This window comes from Pyrus communis, chromosome 10 (assembly GCF_963583255.1).
Source record: "Pyrus communis chromosome 10, drPyrComm1.1, whole genome shotgun sequence".
Taxonomy (NCBI): domain Eukaryota; kingdom Viridiplantae; phylum Streptophyta; class Magnoliopsida; order Rosales; family Rosaceae; genus Pyrus; species Pyrus communis.
The window spans coordinates 20603467-20621948 of NC_084812.1; the positions used below are offsets into that span (position 1 = coordinate 20603467).

General features: G+C 40.2%; 2 protein-coding genes and 1 pseudogene across 2 annotated transcripts; 1 reads left to right on the forward strand and 2 right to left on the reverse strand.

Moving 5' to 3' along the window:
• Positions 1-54: 54 nt before the first annotated feature.
• LOC137746443 (probable glutathione S-transferase) lies at positions 55-1227 on the reverse strand. Its single transcript, XM_068486458.1, has 2 exons — positions 846-1227; positions 55-528 (listed from the first exon to the last, which is right to left on the reverse strand). Exons 1-2 carry the CDS (start codon positions 1152-1154, stop codon positions 178-180), a joined length of 660 nt encoding a protein of 219 aa, XP_068342559.1. The 5' UTR covers positions 1155-1227; the 3' UTR covers positions 55-177.
• A 15182-nt stretch (positions 1228-16409) lies between these two features.
• LOC137749093 (U6 spliceosomal RNA) lies at positions 16410-16505 on the forward strand (annotated as a pseudogene).
• A 247-nt stretch (positions 16506-16752) lies between these two features.
• Positions 16753-17881, reverse strand: LOC137746442 (probable glutathione S-transferase). Its single transcript, XM_068486456.1, has 2 exons — positions 17546-17881; positions 16753-17227 (listed from the first exon to the last, which is right to left on the reverse strand). The coding sequence occupies exons 1-2, from the start codon at positions 17852-17854 to the stop codon at positions 16877-16879; spliced, it is 660 nt and encodes a 219-aa protein (XP_068342557.1). The 5' UTR covers positions 17855-17881; the 3' UTR covers positions 16753-16876.
• Positions 17882-18482: the final 601 nt, after the last annotated feature.

An 18482-nucleotide genomic window follows, 5' to 3' on the forward strand; every position in this document is an offset into this window, starting at 1 on the left:
CATTACTTATTTTTCCAAAATCCATGATCATCTCTGTAATTCTTGATACTACAGTTATATAAACTCACCAATAACTTTGGCAGGATTTATTAAAAATGGTTTTGATAGATTGTCCACATTCCGTACCTAACTCTTCCCCTCATATGCATTCATGAAATGATCACAGACCAGATCATTTCATTCTTTTAAGACACTGTCACGGATAGCCTGATACTTGGCAATAAGTTTGTCTCTAGACGGCCAATTGTCTTTGATGATAGGAACATCTGCAAAAGTCGCCGCCCATGCTGATAACAATGGAAACTCTTCTTTGGTTACCACTTTCATTCCCGCTACGTCTTCAAACAAACTCTCATTGTATGCAAGCCATCCAAGTGCAATATCCACAAATCCAACTTTCTCTCCGCCAAAGAATTTCTTTCCCTTTAGCTCTTCTTCCAAGTACTTCAAGTTCTCCTTGGCTTTTACAACACCTTCCTCTTGCTCTTTCCCTTCCTTGGTAAAGGATTCCCAAATAGATGGCAAAACCTTCATAAAAAATCACAAACCAAACCGAATAATCAAATATCGAAACTAAATTATGATATGAACTACAATTTTCTTTTAATTTGCTTCAGGCATGCGCAAGTAAAGTGAGGTCATATACATAATACACCACTGAACGAAAAAGTGCAGCCAAATATCTGCAATTTACTGCGGAAATTTGCAAACTGATCCGACAGCGCATTTTCTTACTATTTCAGGTAAATAATGATGGCTCAGTTCAGCTATCTGATGCACTTTCACTCGATGGGTATACTTTTGTGCAAGAAACTATCTGATTACGAAAGGCTAGTTCAGATTACCTTATCATCCATATATCTGGCCCAAAAGCGTGCAGTGGCTCGCTCAAGAGGATCTTCCGGCAGTAAGGGATTCTCCTTCCATGTTTCGTCAACATATTCGAGAATTATGAGTGACTCAACAATTGCATTTCCATTGTGCAGGAGCACTGGAACTTTCTTATGAACAGGGTTTGACTGAAGAAGTAAAGGGCTTTTGTTCGAAAGATCTTCGTAGATTGTTTCGTAAGGGACGCCTTTAAGTTGCAGCGCCCAAACGATTCTCAGAGGAAAAGGGCTTGACCATGTCCTAAGGAGTTTAACTTCTGCCATTTTTGCTGGTAGTTTGAGCTATCTTCTGCTAGGCAGGCCTTTTATGCTTAACTTTCAGTGTGGAATTTCGCATGGTCTCCTTAGACTTCATTGTATTTATTATTGAAGCCTTATATATTGTAAAATTTTAATTGCTCCCCTGTAGATGATATATCACTCGTTGCCACGTAATTTTACATGATTTTTCATTTTCAATTAATTTTCTCTAAAAAATCAAACTCTAGTTAGTTTAATGTTTAGAAATGATAAGACACGCTATTTTTGTGTCTATGACACAATCTTTATTTTAGTTATTGAATTAAATAAATCAAACTCAAACAAAAGACAAATGATATGGTTGCTTAGGGGGAGAGAGAAAGTATGGAATTTGGAAAAAAAATGGGGGAGAAAGTGAGTGGAGAGAAAAAGTAAAGGGTTTTTGTGTGAAGTTAAATGACGATTGGGTTCAGTGATGTAAGCTGTGATGTAACCAAAGGAGAGAAGGTTTTGTTGGTTTTCTTCCAAGTTTGGACTTTTGTTTTGGTCCAAGGTGCCGGCTGTGTTGAGATGCCCATTGTTAGTAGAAGGAATTGTTTAAGCCCACTCCACGACAAAATCTTAAAGAGGTGTGCTATCCACACACTTTTTTTTACTTCTCACACACCTTTCTAATTTTTGGCTTTCGGATCGGATGAATTAAAGAAGATCAACATACAGAAATTAACAAAGGTTGTGTGAGAAGTAAAAAAAGGTGTGTGGATAGCACACCCATTTGAGATTTTGTCGTGAAGTGGGCTTAAACGATTCCTTCTGCTAAACTATTCTGTTGTGATTCCACTTAACAACTGATCAAATAATTTTATTTGAGGGACCCTTATGTCAAAATGTACATTATTTTTAAGGGAATGGAAAGGGTTCGAAATTATTATAATAATTTAGAAAATGAAAATTTTCAAACTCTGGACGCATGTGTGCAAACTAGGCCTGACATTTTCAACCCGACCAGTTAAAATTAGCATTCGGATGAGTGATAAACGGGTCGGGTGGTTAACGGTTCAACTTGTTAATCACCTGTTAAATAACGGATCATTTTAGGTGAACCCGCAAAACCCGTTAACCACCCGTTATTGAGAACTTTTGTGTAATTTCAATAGTCCTAAAAAGGTTTTTGTATGTTAATTCCAAAGTTTGATAATTGGGGTTTTCCGGATTTTTGTGAATCTAGGGTTTTAAGGCTGCATTTTGAGGATTTGGGGATGGAAAATGGTGATAAGATTGCTGGTGGGTCTCAAGTGGGCGAGAACGAGAGCGTGGAAGTTGAGGTTGTTCAGGAGAGGGTTGTTGAGGGTCTAATGGACTCAAGGATGACGCCGAAGATGAGGTTTTCGAGGAGGCAATAGAGACACAGGAACTTTTGCAGGATCAGGGGAGCAAAAATAATTTAGTGGATGCTGCTGCTGTTGGTGAAGAAAGAAAGGCTGAGATGGTTGGTGGTTTGGAAAAAAAAAAAAATTTTTGTTCACGGATGACCTATTAGCTTTATGGGTGACTTATTAGCTTAACAGGTTGAGTTTAGATGATCTGTTAAATTAACGGATCAGGTTGAACCCGACTCAAACCCAATAAACGCAATCCATTTACTGGTCTAGTGTAAACTCACACCTTGTCCATTAGGATATTGGACCACAATTACACTTACAAAAATAATTTTCTAACACTCTTATTATCTTCTCACATACTCTTTTTTTATTTCTATTTATCGAATTAAATAAATAAAACAAAAGTAACACACATTATTAAACAACAATACAGGAGCGACTAAAAAGCGTGCATGTGCCAGTTTATCGTTTCTCACACACTTACGAACCCCTCTAGTTTAGGGCCATTGAGCATGCCTTTTTAAAGGCCTATTAAACGAGTTGAAATACAATCAAGTTTGAGAGCCCAAACCAACTTCATGGCCCAAATGAATTCGAACATCACACAACTTCTCTTTACCGATCAGTGGCGAAGAAGATTAAAGAAACCCAAAAGAGCTTCACAGATGCAGCCGTTCCTTTGTCATCGTTTAAGGAAAATACGTGCTCTTTCACAATGGCGGGCCCCAAACTCGGCCTTGTGAAGCAGATACGAGCCACGAAGTTGCAATTGCAGAACTCAATGCTTTTTCATTGCTAACATTGTGCAGAACAAATTGATTTTTTATTTTTTAACAAACGATATTTTCTACACTAAATGGGAGGGGATGAGCTGAGCCTTACAATGAGCTAGCAATTATGTGGTTCAAATTCGCCTTTGGCGAGAATCGAACCTAAGATCTTTCACTAACAAGTGAAGAAGAATATCACTAGACCATAGTATTAAATGACATTTTATAGTTTTAAAAATACTTCTGGAATAACTATCATTTATGTGGCTTTTTAAAGGGATTTGGATACTCTCCTGAGCCAATGGAGAGGATCCTCCTGACCAATCATCGTGGGCCGTTGAATTTTCATCCAACGGTTATAATTATTATAACTTTAAAGGGATCTCCCTGTTACAATATGCGGAAAGCTAAAACTAGATTGAACATGTGTGTGGTTCAATTACAATATTTGATAAGGAAAGCTAAACCTAAAAGTCTTGACTTCACACAAAGAAAATGTGGGAGGTTTCGGGTTTGATGCTTCGAGTTGATGAGTTTGCTTGACCTCCATGGACAGAGTGAAATTCCCCATAGCCTCTCTAGGCCCAGAAGGGGAGAAAAACTTGTGTGGGGCTTAGCTTGCCACTGGATTTTGTTGAGTGGCACTACAATCGACTCAAAACTCGCCACTTGGTAAGTCTTAAATATATTCTTTTATCATTCTTTTATATTTAAAATTTTTATAATTATTTTTTTAACTGATTAATATATTATGTTTCCTTTTTTATTTCTTCCCCCTATAATTTTTCTTCCCAAATCCACCCCACACCCCCTCCCCCCGCCAACTTTGTTTTGCCGTAGATCTTAGGTTTCAGTACTCTCACCCCTTTCTTTTTTTCCCAGTTTTGATTCCTTCTTTCTATTTTTTTTTTAAAAAAGTTCTACACCCACTCCAATTTTATCACGGAAAGCAATCAAGAATCTGTAAGTTTTTTTTCTTTCTTGCTTTGATCATGTGACATGAATAACCCACATATATAGATGTATTAGGGTTATTTTCTTTTCTTTTAATTGGGGGTTTTTGGTTTTTTTATATTTATAATATGAATTAGGGTATTTGCTATGTTTGCTACCTTATTTATTATGAGTCTTTAATTAATATATTAGTCTAATTTTTGATTTTTTTTTTCTTTTCAATTGATAGGTTGCTGCCGAGGCAATGGAGTTTCAAGAAGATCTGAAAATCGGAATGGTAGTGCATACAAACACTGAAGCTTACAGATTCTTGGTTACTTTCCATGATAAACTTGGAGTGGGTGCATAACTTTTTTTTTTTTTTTTTTTAAAGAAAGAAAGAAATGAAACTGGGAAAGAAAGAAAGGGGAGGGAGTCCTAAGACCTACGGCAAAACAAAGTGTTGGGGGGGGGGATTTGGGAAGAAAAAAAAATAGGGGTAAAGAAATAAAAAAGGAAACATAACATTAATATATATATATATATATATAATATTAATTAGTTAAAAAATAATTATAAAAATTTTAAATATAAAAGAATGATAAAAGAATATATTTAAGACTTGCCACGTGTCGAGTTTTAAGTGGATAAACTTGTATGGGGCTTGGCTTGCCACTAGACTTCGCTGAATGACACTACAATCCACTTAAAACTCGACACGTGGCAAGTCTTAAATATATTCTTTTATCATTCTTTTATATTTAAAATTTTTATAATTATTTTTTAACTAATTAATATTTTATATATATATATATATATATTAATGTTATGTTTCCTTTTTTATTTCTTTACCCCTATTTTTTTTCTTCCCAAACCCCCCCCCGCCCCCCAACACTTTGTTTTGCCGTAGGTCTTAGGACTCCCTCCCCTTTCTTTCTTTCCCAGTTTCATTTCTTTCTTTCTTTAAAAAAAAAAAAAAAAAAGTTATGCACCCACTCCAAGTTTATCATGGAAAGTAACCAAGAATCTGTAAGCTTCAGTGTATGTATGCACTACCATTCCGATTTTCAGATCTTCTTGAAACTCCATTGCCGCATCAGCAACCTATCAATTGAAAAAAAAAAAAAAATCAAAGATTAGACTAATATATTAATTAAGGACTCATAATAAAGAAGGTAACAAACATAGCAGATACCCTAATTCATAATATAAATATAAAAAAACCAAAAACCCCCAATTAAAAGAAAAGAAAATAACCCTAATACATCTATATATGTGGGTTATTCATGTCACATGATCAAAGCAACTATTGTATAAAGAAAGAAAAAAAACTTATAGATTCTTGATTGCTTTCCGTGATAAAATTGGAGTGTGTGTAGAACTTTTTTTAAAAAAAAAAGAAAGAAAGAATCAAAACTGGGAAAAAAAGAAAGGGGTGAGAGTACTGAAACCTAAGATCTACGGCAAAACAAAGTTGGCGGGGGGAGGGGGGTGTGGGGTGGATTTGGGAAGAAAAATTATAGGGGGAAAGAAATAAAAAAGGAAACATAATATATTAATCAGTTAAAAAAATAATTATAAAAATTTTAAATATAAAAGAATGATAAAAGAATATATTTAAGACTTGCCACGTGGCGAGTTTTGAGTCAATTGTAGTGTCACTCAACAAAATCTAGTGGCAAGCTAAGCCCCACACAAGTTTTTCTCCATGTTGCGACATGACATTGCGGTGCTAGTGTGGACCAATTGTTCTGCGGAGTGGGCATCTTGGAAAATGGTGTCGGATGAGTTGAAGAAGTATATGGTGCAAGAGTTATTTGTAAATTCGAATTAGTGAATTAATATTTGTTTTTGTTAAATAGTACATTAGAGTGATTACTAATTTATTATTTTTTGCATAACTGGGTTATTAGGATATTGATGAAACCGATTCAAAGCTGTTAAAGTTCATCGATAACATCTTCAAATAGCACTTTTGGGAGTGGAAGTATGATGTCAAGCGAGATGTAGAACTACAGCAAAATCCTGAAAAACCAACGGAATATGAGTGTTATTATCTTGTTTTTCAGTTATGGATGAATAATAATTTTTTTTTTAAGTAAATGTATATGTGGACTGTGACAGCCCGTTCCGGAATTATTTAAAACGTTTGTGTGAAAGGACGATTTTGCCCCTAGTGTGATTTTTACGTTGTGTGGTTGTTTTTGGTTTGTTGTTGGCTGATGGTGGACCACACATTTCCACACACACACACCCTCACCTTTCCCTGCCCTGCACCCTGTCCCGAGCCAATTCCCTTTCCCATTTTCACCTCCATTTGTACGGACATACCCCAAAACCCTTGTAATCTTCACAGATTGAAGAAACAAAGTACATATCCATGCTCGTGAGGTCCGTAGAAGTTCAACCATACCCATTTCAGGTAAGGATACCTTCGTTTTCACGTCGAACCCGGGATACCAGATTTTTGTCACTGTTCATGCACATGTTAATTCTTGTGTTTTTGGGAATTTCAAGCTTGTAGAAAGCTTGGTGAGGTCCTTAGGAGGCTCGGGGTGGTTCGTTTGAAGGTTTTGGACGTCGGGATCGTGAGTTTCGAGGTTGGCCGGAGTTGGTGGTGTTTTCCTAGCGAGATCCCGTGTGTTTTAGCACTTGAAAGTGGTATGAATTTGTTCCTCTCGTTGCAAGCTTCATTTTGGTACCAATTTTGTGAAATTTGGTTGAAAAACGGAGAAGATATGAAGATTGGAAGTTTTCACGATTTTCCGGCGCCAGAGCCTCGTCGGAGAAGACGACAGAATATTCCGTCAGTTTGGACGGAATATTCCTAACGGCGTTCACGGAATCCGTTAAAGTTAACAGAATATTCTTGACGGCTTTAACTGATGCCTTCAGCGTGCCAGGCACGTGCCTGCGCGTGGCCGGCGTGTGGGGGTGCGTGCGGCGGTGAAATTTTTTTCTAAATATATGGGGATCTTCCTGAGGTTGAGTAGATCACGTTGGTGTATTCATACACCCTATTTAAGCATTGTATGAGAAGTTATTTCTTAAGGTTGGTTATGTGTTTTAAAATTAACGTTTTTATAGTTGTTTCGCATATAGGTGATACCTATTCCGAGGACGAGCGTGGTCACTCGAGGCAAGGGGGTTACGACCCTTCCACATACCAGTGAGTGGGCTTTTGGTTTTCCGTATATACCTATATACTTATACTTTTCCCAGAAAGTGAAATGAAACGTTTATTCGTTTATATGCCATGCTTATAGTTTGTCATTTATTTACGCATTATGAATCGCATATGTTTATATATGTTTGGTGTTGCGGATGCACAGGTAAGTGCCAGGTGAGTTATGATTTTTGTTTACGTTCAGTAGTGACTTGAGATCCTTAGAGAGCTCATAACCTGCACCATCGGTGTTAGTGCTCCCGCCTAAAGTTGGGCACAGTCCTTCACGTGATGTTCACCTCCCGCACCACACGCTCATCTTGGATCCAAGTTAGGTGCACAGTCCTGTCGTACAGACCACTTTAGGTGGTTCCGACTCGTAGGTGACCCGCAATTATTCGCCCAGCCTTCACGTGATCGTAGCACTTGAGCGTACTTATATTACACCCAAGCTTCTCGTACAGACCACTTTAGGTGGTTCCGACTCGTGTGCAGGCATAGTTAGTGAGATGGAGATTTGAGCTCTAGATTCAGCCGTACAGGTCACGTTAGGTGACTCCGGCTGACAGATCATATGACATTGATGTGATATTACCTGAGTACTTGCATTTTACTTCGAGGTTTTGACATGGCATATTTCTGAGCATGACTTATTTATATGTATGTTATATTTTCTGGGAAGTATACAGGTTTTACGGCGAGGGGTTAGAACTTATTTATTAAATGGTTTTCGAAAAACTTTGTTTTTGCCCAGTCACGCTTTTGTTTTGCGCCCCTCCAGGTTCTAGTTGGCTATCACGTTTGGTGGCTTCCCGGAGGATTTCCCGGGCATATTTGACAGACTAGCACCAGTGTAGGACCACCTTCGGGTGTGCTTTCGTTGTGTCGTTTTCTCCCGGACTGCATTAGGTCTTCGTGCTCTGAACTTTGTGTTCACACTTACACTTGAACATGTTTGTTTTTACTTGTGTAAAGCTGGTTTTTATTTATTCGTATTATTTTATTAGCTTCCGCACTGTGCACATGGTTACGTCACGTCCACGTGACGGCCAACATGCCCTGATCTCGATCGGGGTGTGTCAGTTTGGTATCAGAGCCTAGGTTTGGCAGTCCTGTACTTTTGTGAGTATTCTAATGATTTTGGTGTCTTCTGTCAGAATTATGCCGCCTCGTCGGGAACCACGTCGCTCTGCTGAGCCTAGTTTCCCCGATATAGCTCAGCTGGGGGAAGCTATTGCTACAGCTATTCATTTGGCGATCCGCCCTCCCCAGAGGACTCATCTGGAGATTATGTATAATTTGAAGTTGGATAAGTTCAAAGGTAACGAGGGTTATGAGGGCGCGGAGCGGTGATTAGAGCATATTGAGAAGACTTTTCGTGTTTTGCATAATCAGGGGAATCTCCCTGTCGAGAAGTGGGTAGAGACGACATCGTGGTTTTTGGGTAAGGATTCTGCATCCTGGTGGGAGCAGGAACTTCGTCGTTTGACTCCAGCTGAGAAGACTGATTGGGATGCATTCCGAGAGTTGTTCAGGAGAAGGTTTGTGTCTCCTGAGTATATTGATCGCAAGAAGCAAGAATTCGCTGAGTTGAGACAGGGGAAGTTGACAACAAATGAGTACTACCGGAGGTTCTATAATTTGTCTCGCTATCATCCAGATGTTGCTGGCAATCCAGCGGAGATGCTTCGTTGTTTCCGTTTAGGCACTAAAAAGAAGTGACGTTTGATGGCGACCACTACCCATTGTGATACCTACCAGGAGTTTTATGAGATTCTGCTGAGAATTGAGGATTCAGAAAATATACCGAGCGAGAGTGAGGAGGAAGAGAAAGATGGTAATCAGAGGAAGGATGATAAGGGTAAAGGTCAGGCGTCGCTCGGACCTCGTAGGACACAGAACTTGAAGAGGGGTGGCACTAGTTCTAGCTCTTCTAGCGGTGGTTTTAGCGCCACTGGTCAGGGACGTGGAGGTAGGTTTGCTGGTGGTACTAGAGGCCAGAGACAGAGTGATGCCGGTAGAGGTAGGGCCCTAGTTTGCCGCAGGTGCAATAATCGACATTTTGGTAAGTGTAGGCGAGGCAGCAGTGGTTGCTTTACTTGTGGACAGATGAGACATCGGGCTGCAAATTGTCCCCAGAGTCAGCAGAAGTCGCAGTAGACTTTCTTGCCACCACCTGTACCGATTCAGCAGATTCCTGGCCCCGGTAGTTATGGGCAGATAGGTCGAGGTAATGCCTATTACTATCAGGGTGATGTTGTTCCTTATGCCCCGGGACAATATCAATATCCCCAGGACCCATATTCTCAGGGTGGTTATCCCCAGTATTCTGGTGGTTATATGCCGTATCCTCCAGTTCCAGCAGGCGGGTCTCAGTGGTTTCAGGGAGGACAGATTCAGCAGGGGGAGATTGCTACGAGTAGTGCGGGGTCTTCGAGGCAGTCTGGTCAGCCTAGTCAGAGGCATGGCACTCAGAGTCGTGGTGGCCAGACGAGCAGAGGTCGAGGTGGACAGCAGAAGACCCAGGGGCGCATTCATAATATTTCTCTGCATGACGCTCAAAACAATCCATATTTGATCATGGGTACGTTAAATATCCTTGGTTATTTTGCTAGAGTATTAATTGATTGTGGTGCTACACATTCTGTGATTTCTCATACATTTGCTCAAGTGACGCAACCTCGCCCCACACCTCTAGGGTATGATTTAGAGTTTGCTATGCCTAGATGGGAGAGATGTATTGTAGATCGTGTGTACCCAGGATGTCCAATGATAGTGGATGATGTGGTTATGCCAGCTGATCTTATCCCGTTGGATATTGTTGACTTTGATGTGATTTTGGGCACGGATTGGTTGCATTTCAATCGTGCCAATATTGATTGTTACGGGAAAATAGTTACGTTCCATCGTCCTGGATTACCTGTGGTTACTTTTGTGGGCGAGCAGAGTGGGGTGAGACATGGCGTTATTTCAGCCGTGCGAGCGAAAATGCTGTTATCTAAAGGTTGCAAGGGGTACTTAGCTCATGTGGTGTTGGATGAGGCTGCTCCTAGTAGAGTAGAGGATGTGAGGGTAGTCAGACATTTTCCTGATGTTTTCCCTGAGGATTTACCTGGCTTGCTGCCAGACCGAGACATGGAATTCACCATTGAGTTGTTTCCAGGTACTAATCCTATTTCTTTAACTCCTTATCGTATGGCTCCCGCTGAGTTGAGGGAATTGAAAGTTCAGTTGCAGGAATTAGTGGATAAGGGTTTTATTCAACCTAGTACTTCACCTTGGGGAGCTCCAGTGTTGTTTGTGAGAAAGAAAGACGGAACTTTGGGGCTATGTATTGATTATAGGCAATTGAATCGGGTGACGATTAAAAACCATTATCCATTGCCGCGTATTGATGATTTGTTTGATCAGCTTCGAGGTGCTTGTGTATTCTCCAAGATTGACTTGAGGTCTGGATATTATCAGCTGAAGATTAGTAGGGATGATGTTTCTAAGACGGCATTCACGACTCGTTATGGTCATTACGAGTTTCTAGTTATGCCATGTGGTTTGACGAATGCACCAGTTGCTTTTATTGATTTGATGAACCGGGTGTTCCAGCCATATTTGGATAGGTTTGTTATTGTTTTCATCGACGATATTCTGGTGTACTCTAAGTCTAAAGCGGAGCATGTTTGACATCTTACTTTGGTGTTGAAAAGGTTGAGGGAACACCAATTGTATGCTAAGTTTAGCAAGTGCCAGTTTTGGTTAGACCAAGTTGCGTTTTTGGGGCACGTCATTTCAGCTCAGGGTATCTTGGTGGATCCTCAAAAGGTGGCAGCTGTGGAGAAATGGGAGCAACCGCGAACCGTCACTGAGGTGCGGAGTTTCCTTGGTTTAGCAGGGTATTATTGACGGTTTGTTAAGGATTTCTCTGTGATTGCTTTACCACTGACGAGATTGACGAGGAAAGACGTTAAATTTGAGTGGAATGATAAGTGTGAGCAGAGTTTTCAGCAGTTGAAGTATTGTCTCACTCATGCACCTGTTTTGGCACTCCCGAACGATAGTGCTGATTTCGAGGTTTATAGTGATGCTTCTTTGAATGGTCTGGGATGTGTGTTGATGCAGCATGGTAGGGTAATTGCTTATGCTTCACGACAATTGAAACCTCATGAGTTGAATTACCCTACACATGATTTGGAGTTAGCCGCTATTATTTTTGCGTTGAAGTTGTGGAGACACTACCTTTATGGAGAGAAATGTAAGATCTTTACAGATCATAAGAGTCTGCAATATCTTTTTATGCAGAAGCATCTTAATCTTCGTGAGTGGAGATGGATGGAGCTGCTCAGTGATTACGACTGCACGATTGATTATCACCCTGGTCGTGCAAACGTTGTGGCTGATGCACTTAGCAGGAAGTCTCAGGGCCGTATTAATGCGTTGTACGCTAGTCGCATTCCTCTTCTAGCAGACTTACGATCTACGGGAGTGAGGTTGGACGCAGAAGATCGAGATGTGGCTTTACTTGCTAATTTTCAAGTTAGACCAATTTTAGTTGATCGGGTGCTTGAAGCTCAGGTGGCTGATAAAGAAATTCAAGAACTGATTCAAGCTCGAGATCGAGGGAGGAGGAGAGACCTCAGAGTTCGTGATTCGGATGACATGCTGATGCAGGAGGGTAGGATGTTTGTGCCTAATAATTTGGATTTAAAGAAAGCAATTCTTGATGAAGCACATGTCTCGGCTTATGCGATGCATTCAGGAGCTACTAAAATGTATCATACCATTCGACCATTTTATTATTGGCCGGGTATGAAGAGGGAGATAGCTGAGTATGTGAGCAGGTGTGCTGTTTGTCAGCAAGTTAAGGCAGAAATGAAGAAGCCGTTTGGGTTGTTACAGCCGTTTCCCGTTCCAGAGTGGCAATGGGAAAACATTATTATGGATTTTTTGTACATGCTTCCGCGTACACATAATGGTTTTGATAGCATTTGGGTGATTGTTGATCGGCTTACTAAGTCAGCACATTTCATTCCAGTGAGGGAGAAGTATTCTTTGGGCCGATTAGCTGAGTTGTTCATTTCGAAGATCGTGAAATACCATGGTGTCCCTGTGAGTATTATCTCGGTTCGTGATCCAAGATTTACCTCTAAGTTTTGGGTGGCATTTCAGGAAGCTTTGGGTACGAGACTACTTTATAGTACGGCGTATCATCCTCAGACGGACGGACAGTCAGAGAGAACCATTTAGACTTTGGAGGATATGTTGCGAGCTTCAGTGTTACAGTTTGGTGATGCTTGGCACAAGCGGTTGGATTTAATAGAATTTGCCTACCAAAACAGCTTTCATTTGAGTATTGGCATGACACCATTTGAGGCATTGTATGGTAGATCTTGTCGCACACCATTGTGTTGGTCAGAGGTCGGAGAAAGAGTTTTGGTGGGCCCGGAGATTGTTGAGGAGACTACTCAAAATGTTCAGGTAATTAAGTCTAACCTGAAGGCGGCCCATGACAGGCAGAAGAGTTTAGTAGATCGGCATGCTACTGACAGAGTGTATGAGGTTGGCGATTGGGTATTTCTGAAGCTTTCACCATGGAGAGGCGTAATATGATTTGGAAAGAAAGGTAAGTTAAGTCCCAGGTATATCGGACCATACATGGTTACTGAGCGAGTTGGCAAGGTAGCTTACAGGCTGGAGTTACCTCCGAAGTTGGCTAGAGTACATAACGTTTTTCATGTGTCCATGCTTCGACATTATGTTGTTGATTCGTCTCATGTGATACCTCCTCAACCCTTGGAAATCAATCCGGATTTGACTTATAATGAGGAACCAGTGACGATCCTAGATTGGAAGGAAAAGGTTCTGAGGAACAAGACAGTGAACTTGGTGAAAGTTGTGTGGATGAATCATTCTGTGGAGGAAGCTACGTGGGAAACTGAAGATCGGATGAGAGATTTGTATCCTCGATTGTTCTTTGATCACTAGGGGTTGTTGTATGGTTGTTTTGAATTTCGAGACGAAATTCTAATAAGGTGGGTAGGTTGTGACAGCCAGTTCCGGAATTATTTAAAACGTATGTGTGGAAGGACTATTTTGCCCGTAGTGTGATTTTTATGTTGTGTGGTTGTTTTTGGTTTGTTGTTGGCTGATGGTGGACCACACATTCCCACACACACACACCTTCACCTTTCCCTGCCTCTGCACCCTGTCCCGAGCCAATTCCCTGTCCCATTTTCACCTCCATTTGTACGGACATACCCCAAAACCCTTGTAATCTTCACAGATCGAAGAAACAAAGTAAATATCCATGCTCTTGAGGTCCGTAGAAGTTCAACCATACCCATTTCAGGTAAGGATACCTTCGTTTTCACGTCGAACTTGGGATACCCGATTTTTGTCACTGTTCATGCACACATTAATTCTTGTGTTTTTGGGAATTTCAAGCTTGTAGGAATCTTGGTGAGGTCCTTAGGAGGCTAGAGGTGGTTGGTTTGAAGGTTTTGGACGTCGGGATCGTGAGTTTCAAGGTTGGCCAGAGTTGGTGGTGTTTTCCCGGCAAGATCCCATGTGTTTTAGCACTTGAAAGTGGTATGAATTTGTTCCTCTCATTGCAAGCTTCATTTTGGTACCAATTTTGTGAAAATTGGTTGAAAAACGAAGAAGATATGAAGATTGGAAGTTTTCACGATTTTCTGGCGTCGGCGACGGCGCCGGAGCCTCACCGAAGAAGACGATGGAATATTCCGTCAGTTTGGACGGAATATTCCTAACGGCGTTAACAGAATCCGTTAAAGTTAACGGAATATTCCTGACGGCGTTAGCTGACGCCGTCAGCGTGCCAGGCACGTGCCTGCGCGTGGCTGGCGCGTGGGGGCGCGTGCGAGAAGTTATTTCTTAAGGTTGGTTATGGGGATGTTCCTGAGGTTGAATAGATCACGTTGGTGTATACATACACCCCATTTGAGCATTGTATGAGAAGTTATTTCTTAAGGTTGGTTACGTGTTTTAAAATTAACGTTTTTATAGTTGTTTCGCATATAGGTGATACCTATCTCGAGGACGAGTGTGGTCACTCGAGGCAAGGGGGTTACGACCCTTCCACATACCAGTGAGTGGACTTTTGGTTTTCCGTATATACCTATATACTTATACTTTTCCCAGAAAATGAAATGAAACGTTTATTCATTTATATGTCATGCTTATAGTTTGTCATTTATTTACGCATTATGAATCGCATATGTTTATATATGTTTGGTGCTGCGGACGCACATGTAAGTGCCAAGTGAGTTATGATTTATGTTTAGGTTCAGTAGTGACTTGAGATGCTTAGAGAGCTCATAACCTGCACCCTCGATGTTAGTGCTCCCGCCCAGAGTTGGGCACAGTCCTTCACGTGATGTTCACCTCCCGCACCACACGCTCATCTTGGATACAAGTTAGGTGCACAGTCCTGTCGTACAGACCACTTTAGGTGGTTCCGACTCGTAGGTGACCCGCGATTATTCGCCCAACCTTCACGTGATCGTAGCACTTGAGCGTACTTATATTACACTCAGGCTTGTCGTACAGACCACTTTAGGTGGTTCCAACTCGTGTGCATGCATAGTTAGTGAGATGGAGATTTGAGCTCTAGATTCAGTCGTACAGGTCACGTTAGGTGACTCCGGCTGACAGATCATATGGCATTGATGTGATATTACCTGAGTACTTGCATTTTACTTCGAGGTTTTGACATGGCATATTTCTGAGCATGACTTATTTATATGTATGTTATATTTTCTGGGAAGTATACAGGTTTTACGGTGAGGGGTTAGAACTTATTTATTAAATGGTTTTTGAAAAGCTTTGTTTTTGCCCAGTCACGCTTTTGTTTTGCGCTCCTCCAGGTTCTAGTTGGCTAGCACGTTTGGTGGCTTCCCGAAGGATTTACCTGGCATATCTGACAGACTAGCACCAGTGTAGGACCACCTTCGGGTGTGCTTTCGTTGTGTCGTTTTCTCCCGGACTGCATTAGGTCTTCGTGTTCTGAACTTTGTGTTCACACTTACGCTTGAACATGTTTGTTTTTACTTGTGTAAAACTGGTTTTTATTTATTCGTACTATTTTTATTATTATTTTATTAGCTTCCGCACTGTGCACATGGTTACGTCACGTCCATGTGACGGCCAGTGTACCCTGATCTCGATCTGGGTGTGTCATGGACAATATTTTTAAATATTTGTTTAATTCGTATGTGGATTTAATTTTGAGTTTAATTATTTATTTGGTTACAAATTGGTTTAAGTATTTATTTGAATAAATTTCAAAGGAATATGAATTAAATTTAAAAAATAATTGAAACTTGCATGATGAATTGTCCTCTCAAAAAGTTTTTAGGGATGAACTTCGCGATAAATGTGGTAATCGTCGCGCAAGATTTCGAAGGGAAAAACTTTGCACGACAAATGTTTATAAACAGATTGCTCAACTACAAATGCAACAATTGTAGAAATTACAACAGTTCGCTCTGCACCCTTCTCCCCCATTGACTTTCTTCAATCCGGCGCCCCTCCCTCATTTTCCCTCAATTACATCCTCTAATATTCCTTCCATCTCAATCTCCATCTACATCGATCTATCTTAGTGTATTCGGTAGGCGTTTTGGTTTTGTATTTAAAAGCATCATTGTCAATTCAAAGTTGTTGAGAATGAATCTTACATTGATGGTTAGAGAAACCTTGCATAAGCTTATAAGTAAGTTGGATTACTCGCTATAGTGCCAATAGGTGTATGATGGAATCTCAACTTTCGTCAATAGTGATATCATTAAATTTGTTGTATACGAGTAGCAATCGGTGGAGAATGATTTTGGAAGTAAGTTTTTTTTTTAATAACATAAATATATTATATTATATTTGATCCGTTTTATTAAAAAAAAAAAAAAAAAAAAAAAAAAGGTGAAAAAGACCACTGCTGAGAAGGGGATGCAATTGTCCCACACCGGCAAAGAGCGCTTGCTCGTCAGTCCTTTATATACAGAAACTGCACAGCAAAGCTTATCCTTCCGCGGACATCGATAAAATTGGAACTGACATGATTAGCAGCGCTCCTGCGCAAGGATGACACATAAATCGAGAAATTGTCCAAATTTTTTCCCATTAAATTGAATGGATTTTGAAGCTTTTTCCTGTTTCTTTTTTATTTTTTTCTTTTTCCACACCCAGTTTGCGTCAATTGGAATGCAGATTGAGGATCTTTTGGTGTTGGGAAGTATTTCACGCTTTGATGGCTCTGTCTCACTGTCTGACAGTCTGAGTTTTATGTAAACTCACCAATAACTGTCTGACAGTCTGAGTTTTATGATCTATGGACGATCCCTACGTATATTCTTGATGCTATATTTATGTAAACTCACCAATAACTTTGGCAAGATTTATTAAAAATGGTTCCGATAGATTGTCCACATTCCGTACCTAACTCTTTCCCTCATATCCATTCATGAAATGATCATAGACCAGATCATTTCATTCTTTTAAGATACTGTCACGGATAGCCTGAAACTTGGCAATAAGTTTGTCTCTAGACGGCCAATTGTCTTTGATGATAGGAACATCTGCAAAAGTCGCCGCCCATGCTGATAACAATGGAAACTCTTCTTTGGTTACCACTTTCATTCCCGCTATGTCTTCAAACAAACTCCCATAGTATGTAAGCCATCCAAGTGCAATATCCACAAATCCAACTTTGTCTCCGCCAAAGAATTTCTTTCCCTTTAGCTCTTCTTCCAAGTACTTCAAGTTCTCCTTGGCTTTTACAATACCTTCCTCTTGCTCTTTCCCTTCCTTGGTAAAGGATTCCCAAATAGATGGCAAAACCTTCATAAAAAATCACAAACCAAACCGAATAATCAAATATCGAAACTAAATTATGATATGAACTACAATTTTCTTTTAATTTGCTTCAGGCATGCGCAAGTAGAGTGAGGTCATATACATAATACACCACTGAACGAAAAAGTGCAGCCAAATATCTGCAATTTACTGCGCAAATTTGCAAACTGATCCGACAGCGCATTTTCTTACTATTTCAGGTAAATAATGATGGTTCAGTTCAGCTATCTGATGCACTTTCACTCGATGGGTATACTTATTGTGCAAGAAAGTATCTGATTATGAAAGGCTAGTTCAGATTACCTTATCATCGATATATCTGGCCCAAAAGCGTGCAGTGGCTCGGTCAAGAGGATCTTCCGGCAGTAAGGGATTCTCCTTCCATGTTTCGTCAACATATTCGAGAATTATGAGTGACTCAACAACTGCATTTCCATTGTGCAGGAGCACTGGAACTTTCTTATGAACAGGGTTAGACTGAAGAAGTAAAGGGCTTTTGTTCGAAAGATCTTCGTAGATTGTTTCGTAAGGGACGCCTTTAAGTTGCAGCGCCCAAACGATTCTCAGAGGAAAAGGGCTTGACCATGTCCTAAGGAGTTTAACTTCTGCCATTTTTGCTGTTAGTTTGAGCTATCTTCTGCTAGGCAGGCCTTTTATGCTTAACTTTTAGTGTGGAATTTCGCATGGTCTCCTTAGACTTCATTGTATTTATTATTGAAGCCTTATATATTGTAAAATTTGAATTGCTCCCCTGTCGATGATATATATCACTCGTTGCCACGTAATTTTACATGATTTTTCATTTTCAATTAATTTTCTCTAAAAAATCAAACTCTAGTTAGTTTGATGTTTAGAAATGATAAGACACGCTATTTTTGTGTCTATGACACAATCTTTATTTTAGTTATTGAATTAAATAAATCAAACTCAAACAAAAGACAAATGATATGGTTGCTTAGGGGGAGAGAGAAAGTATGGAATTTGGAAAAAAAATGGGGGAGAAAGTGAGTGGAGAGAAAAAGTAAAGGGTTTTTGTGTGAAATTAAATGACGATTGGGTTCAGTGATGTAAGCTGTGATGTAACCAAAGAAGACAAAGTTCTGTTGGTTTTCTTCCAAGTTTGGACGTTTGTTTTGGTCCAAGGTGCCGGCTGTGTTGAGATGCCCATTGTTAGCAGAAGGAATTGTTTAAGCCCACTTCACGACAAAATCTTAAAGGGGTGTGATATCCATACACTTTT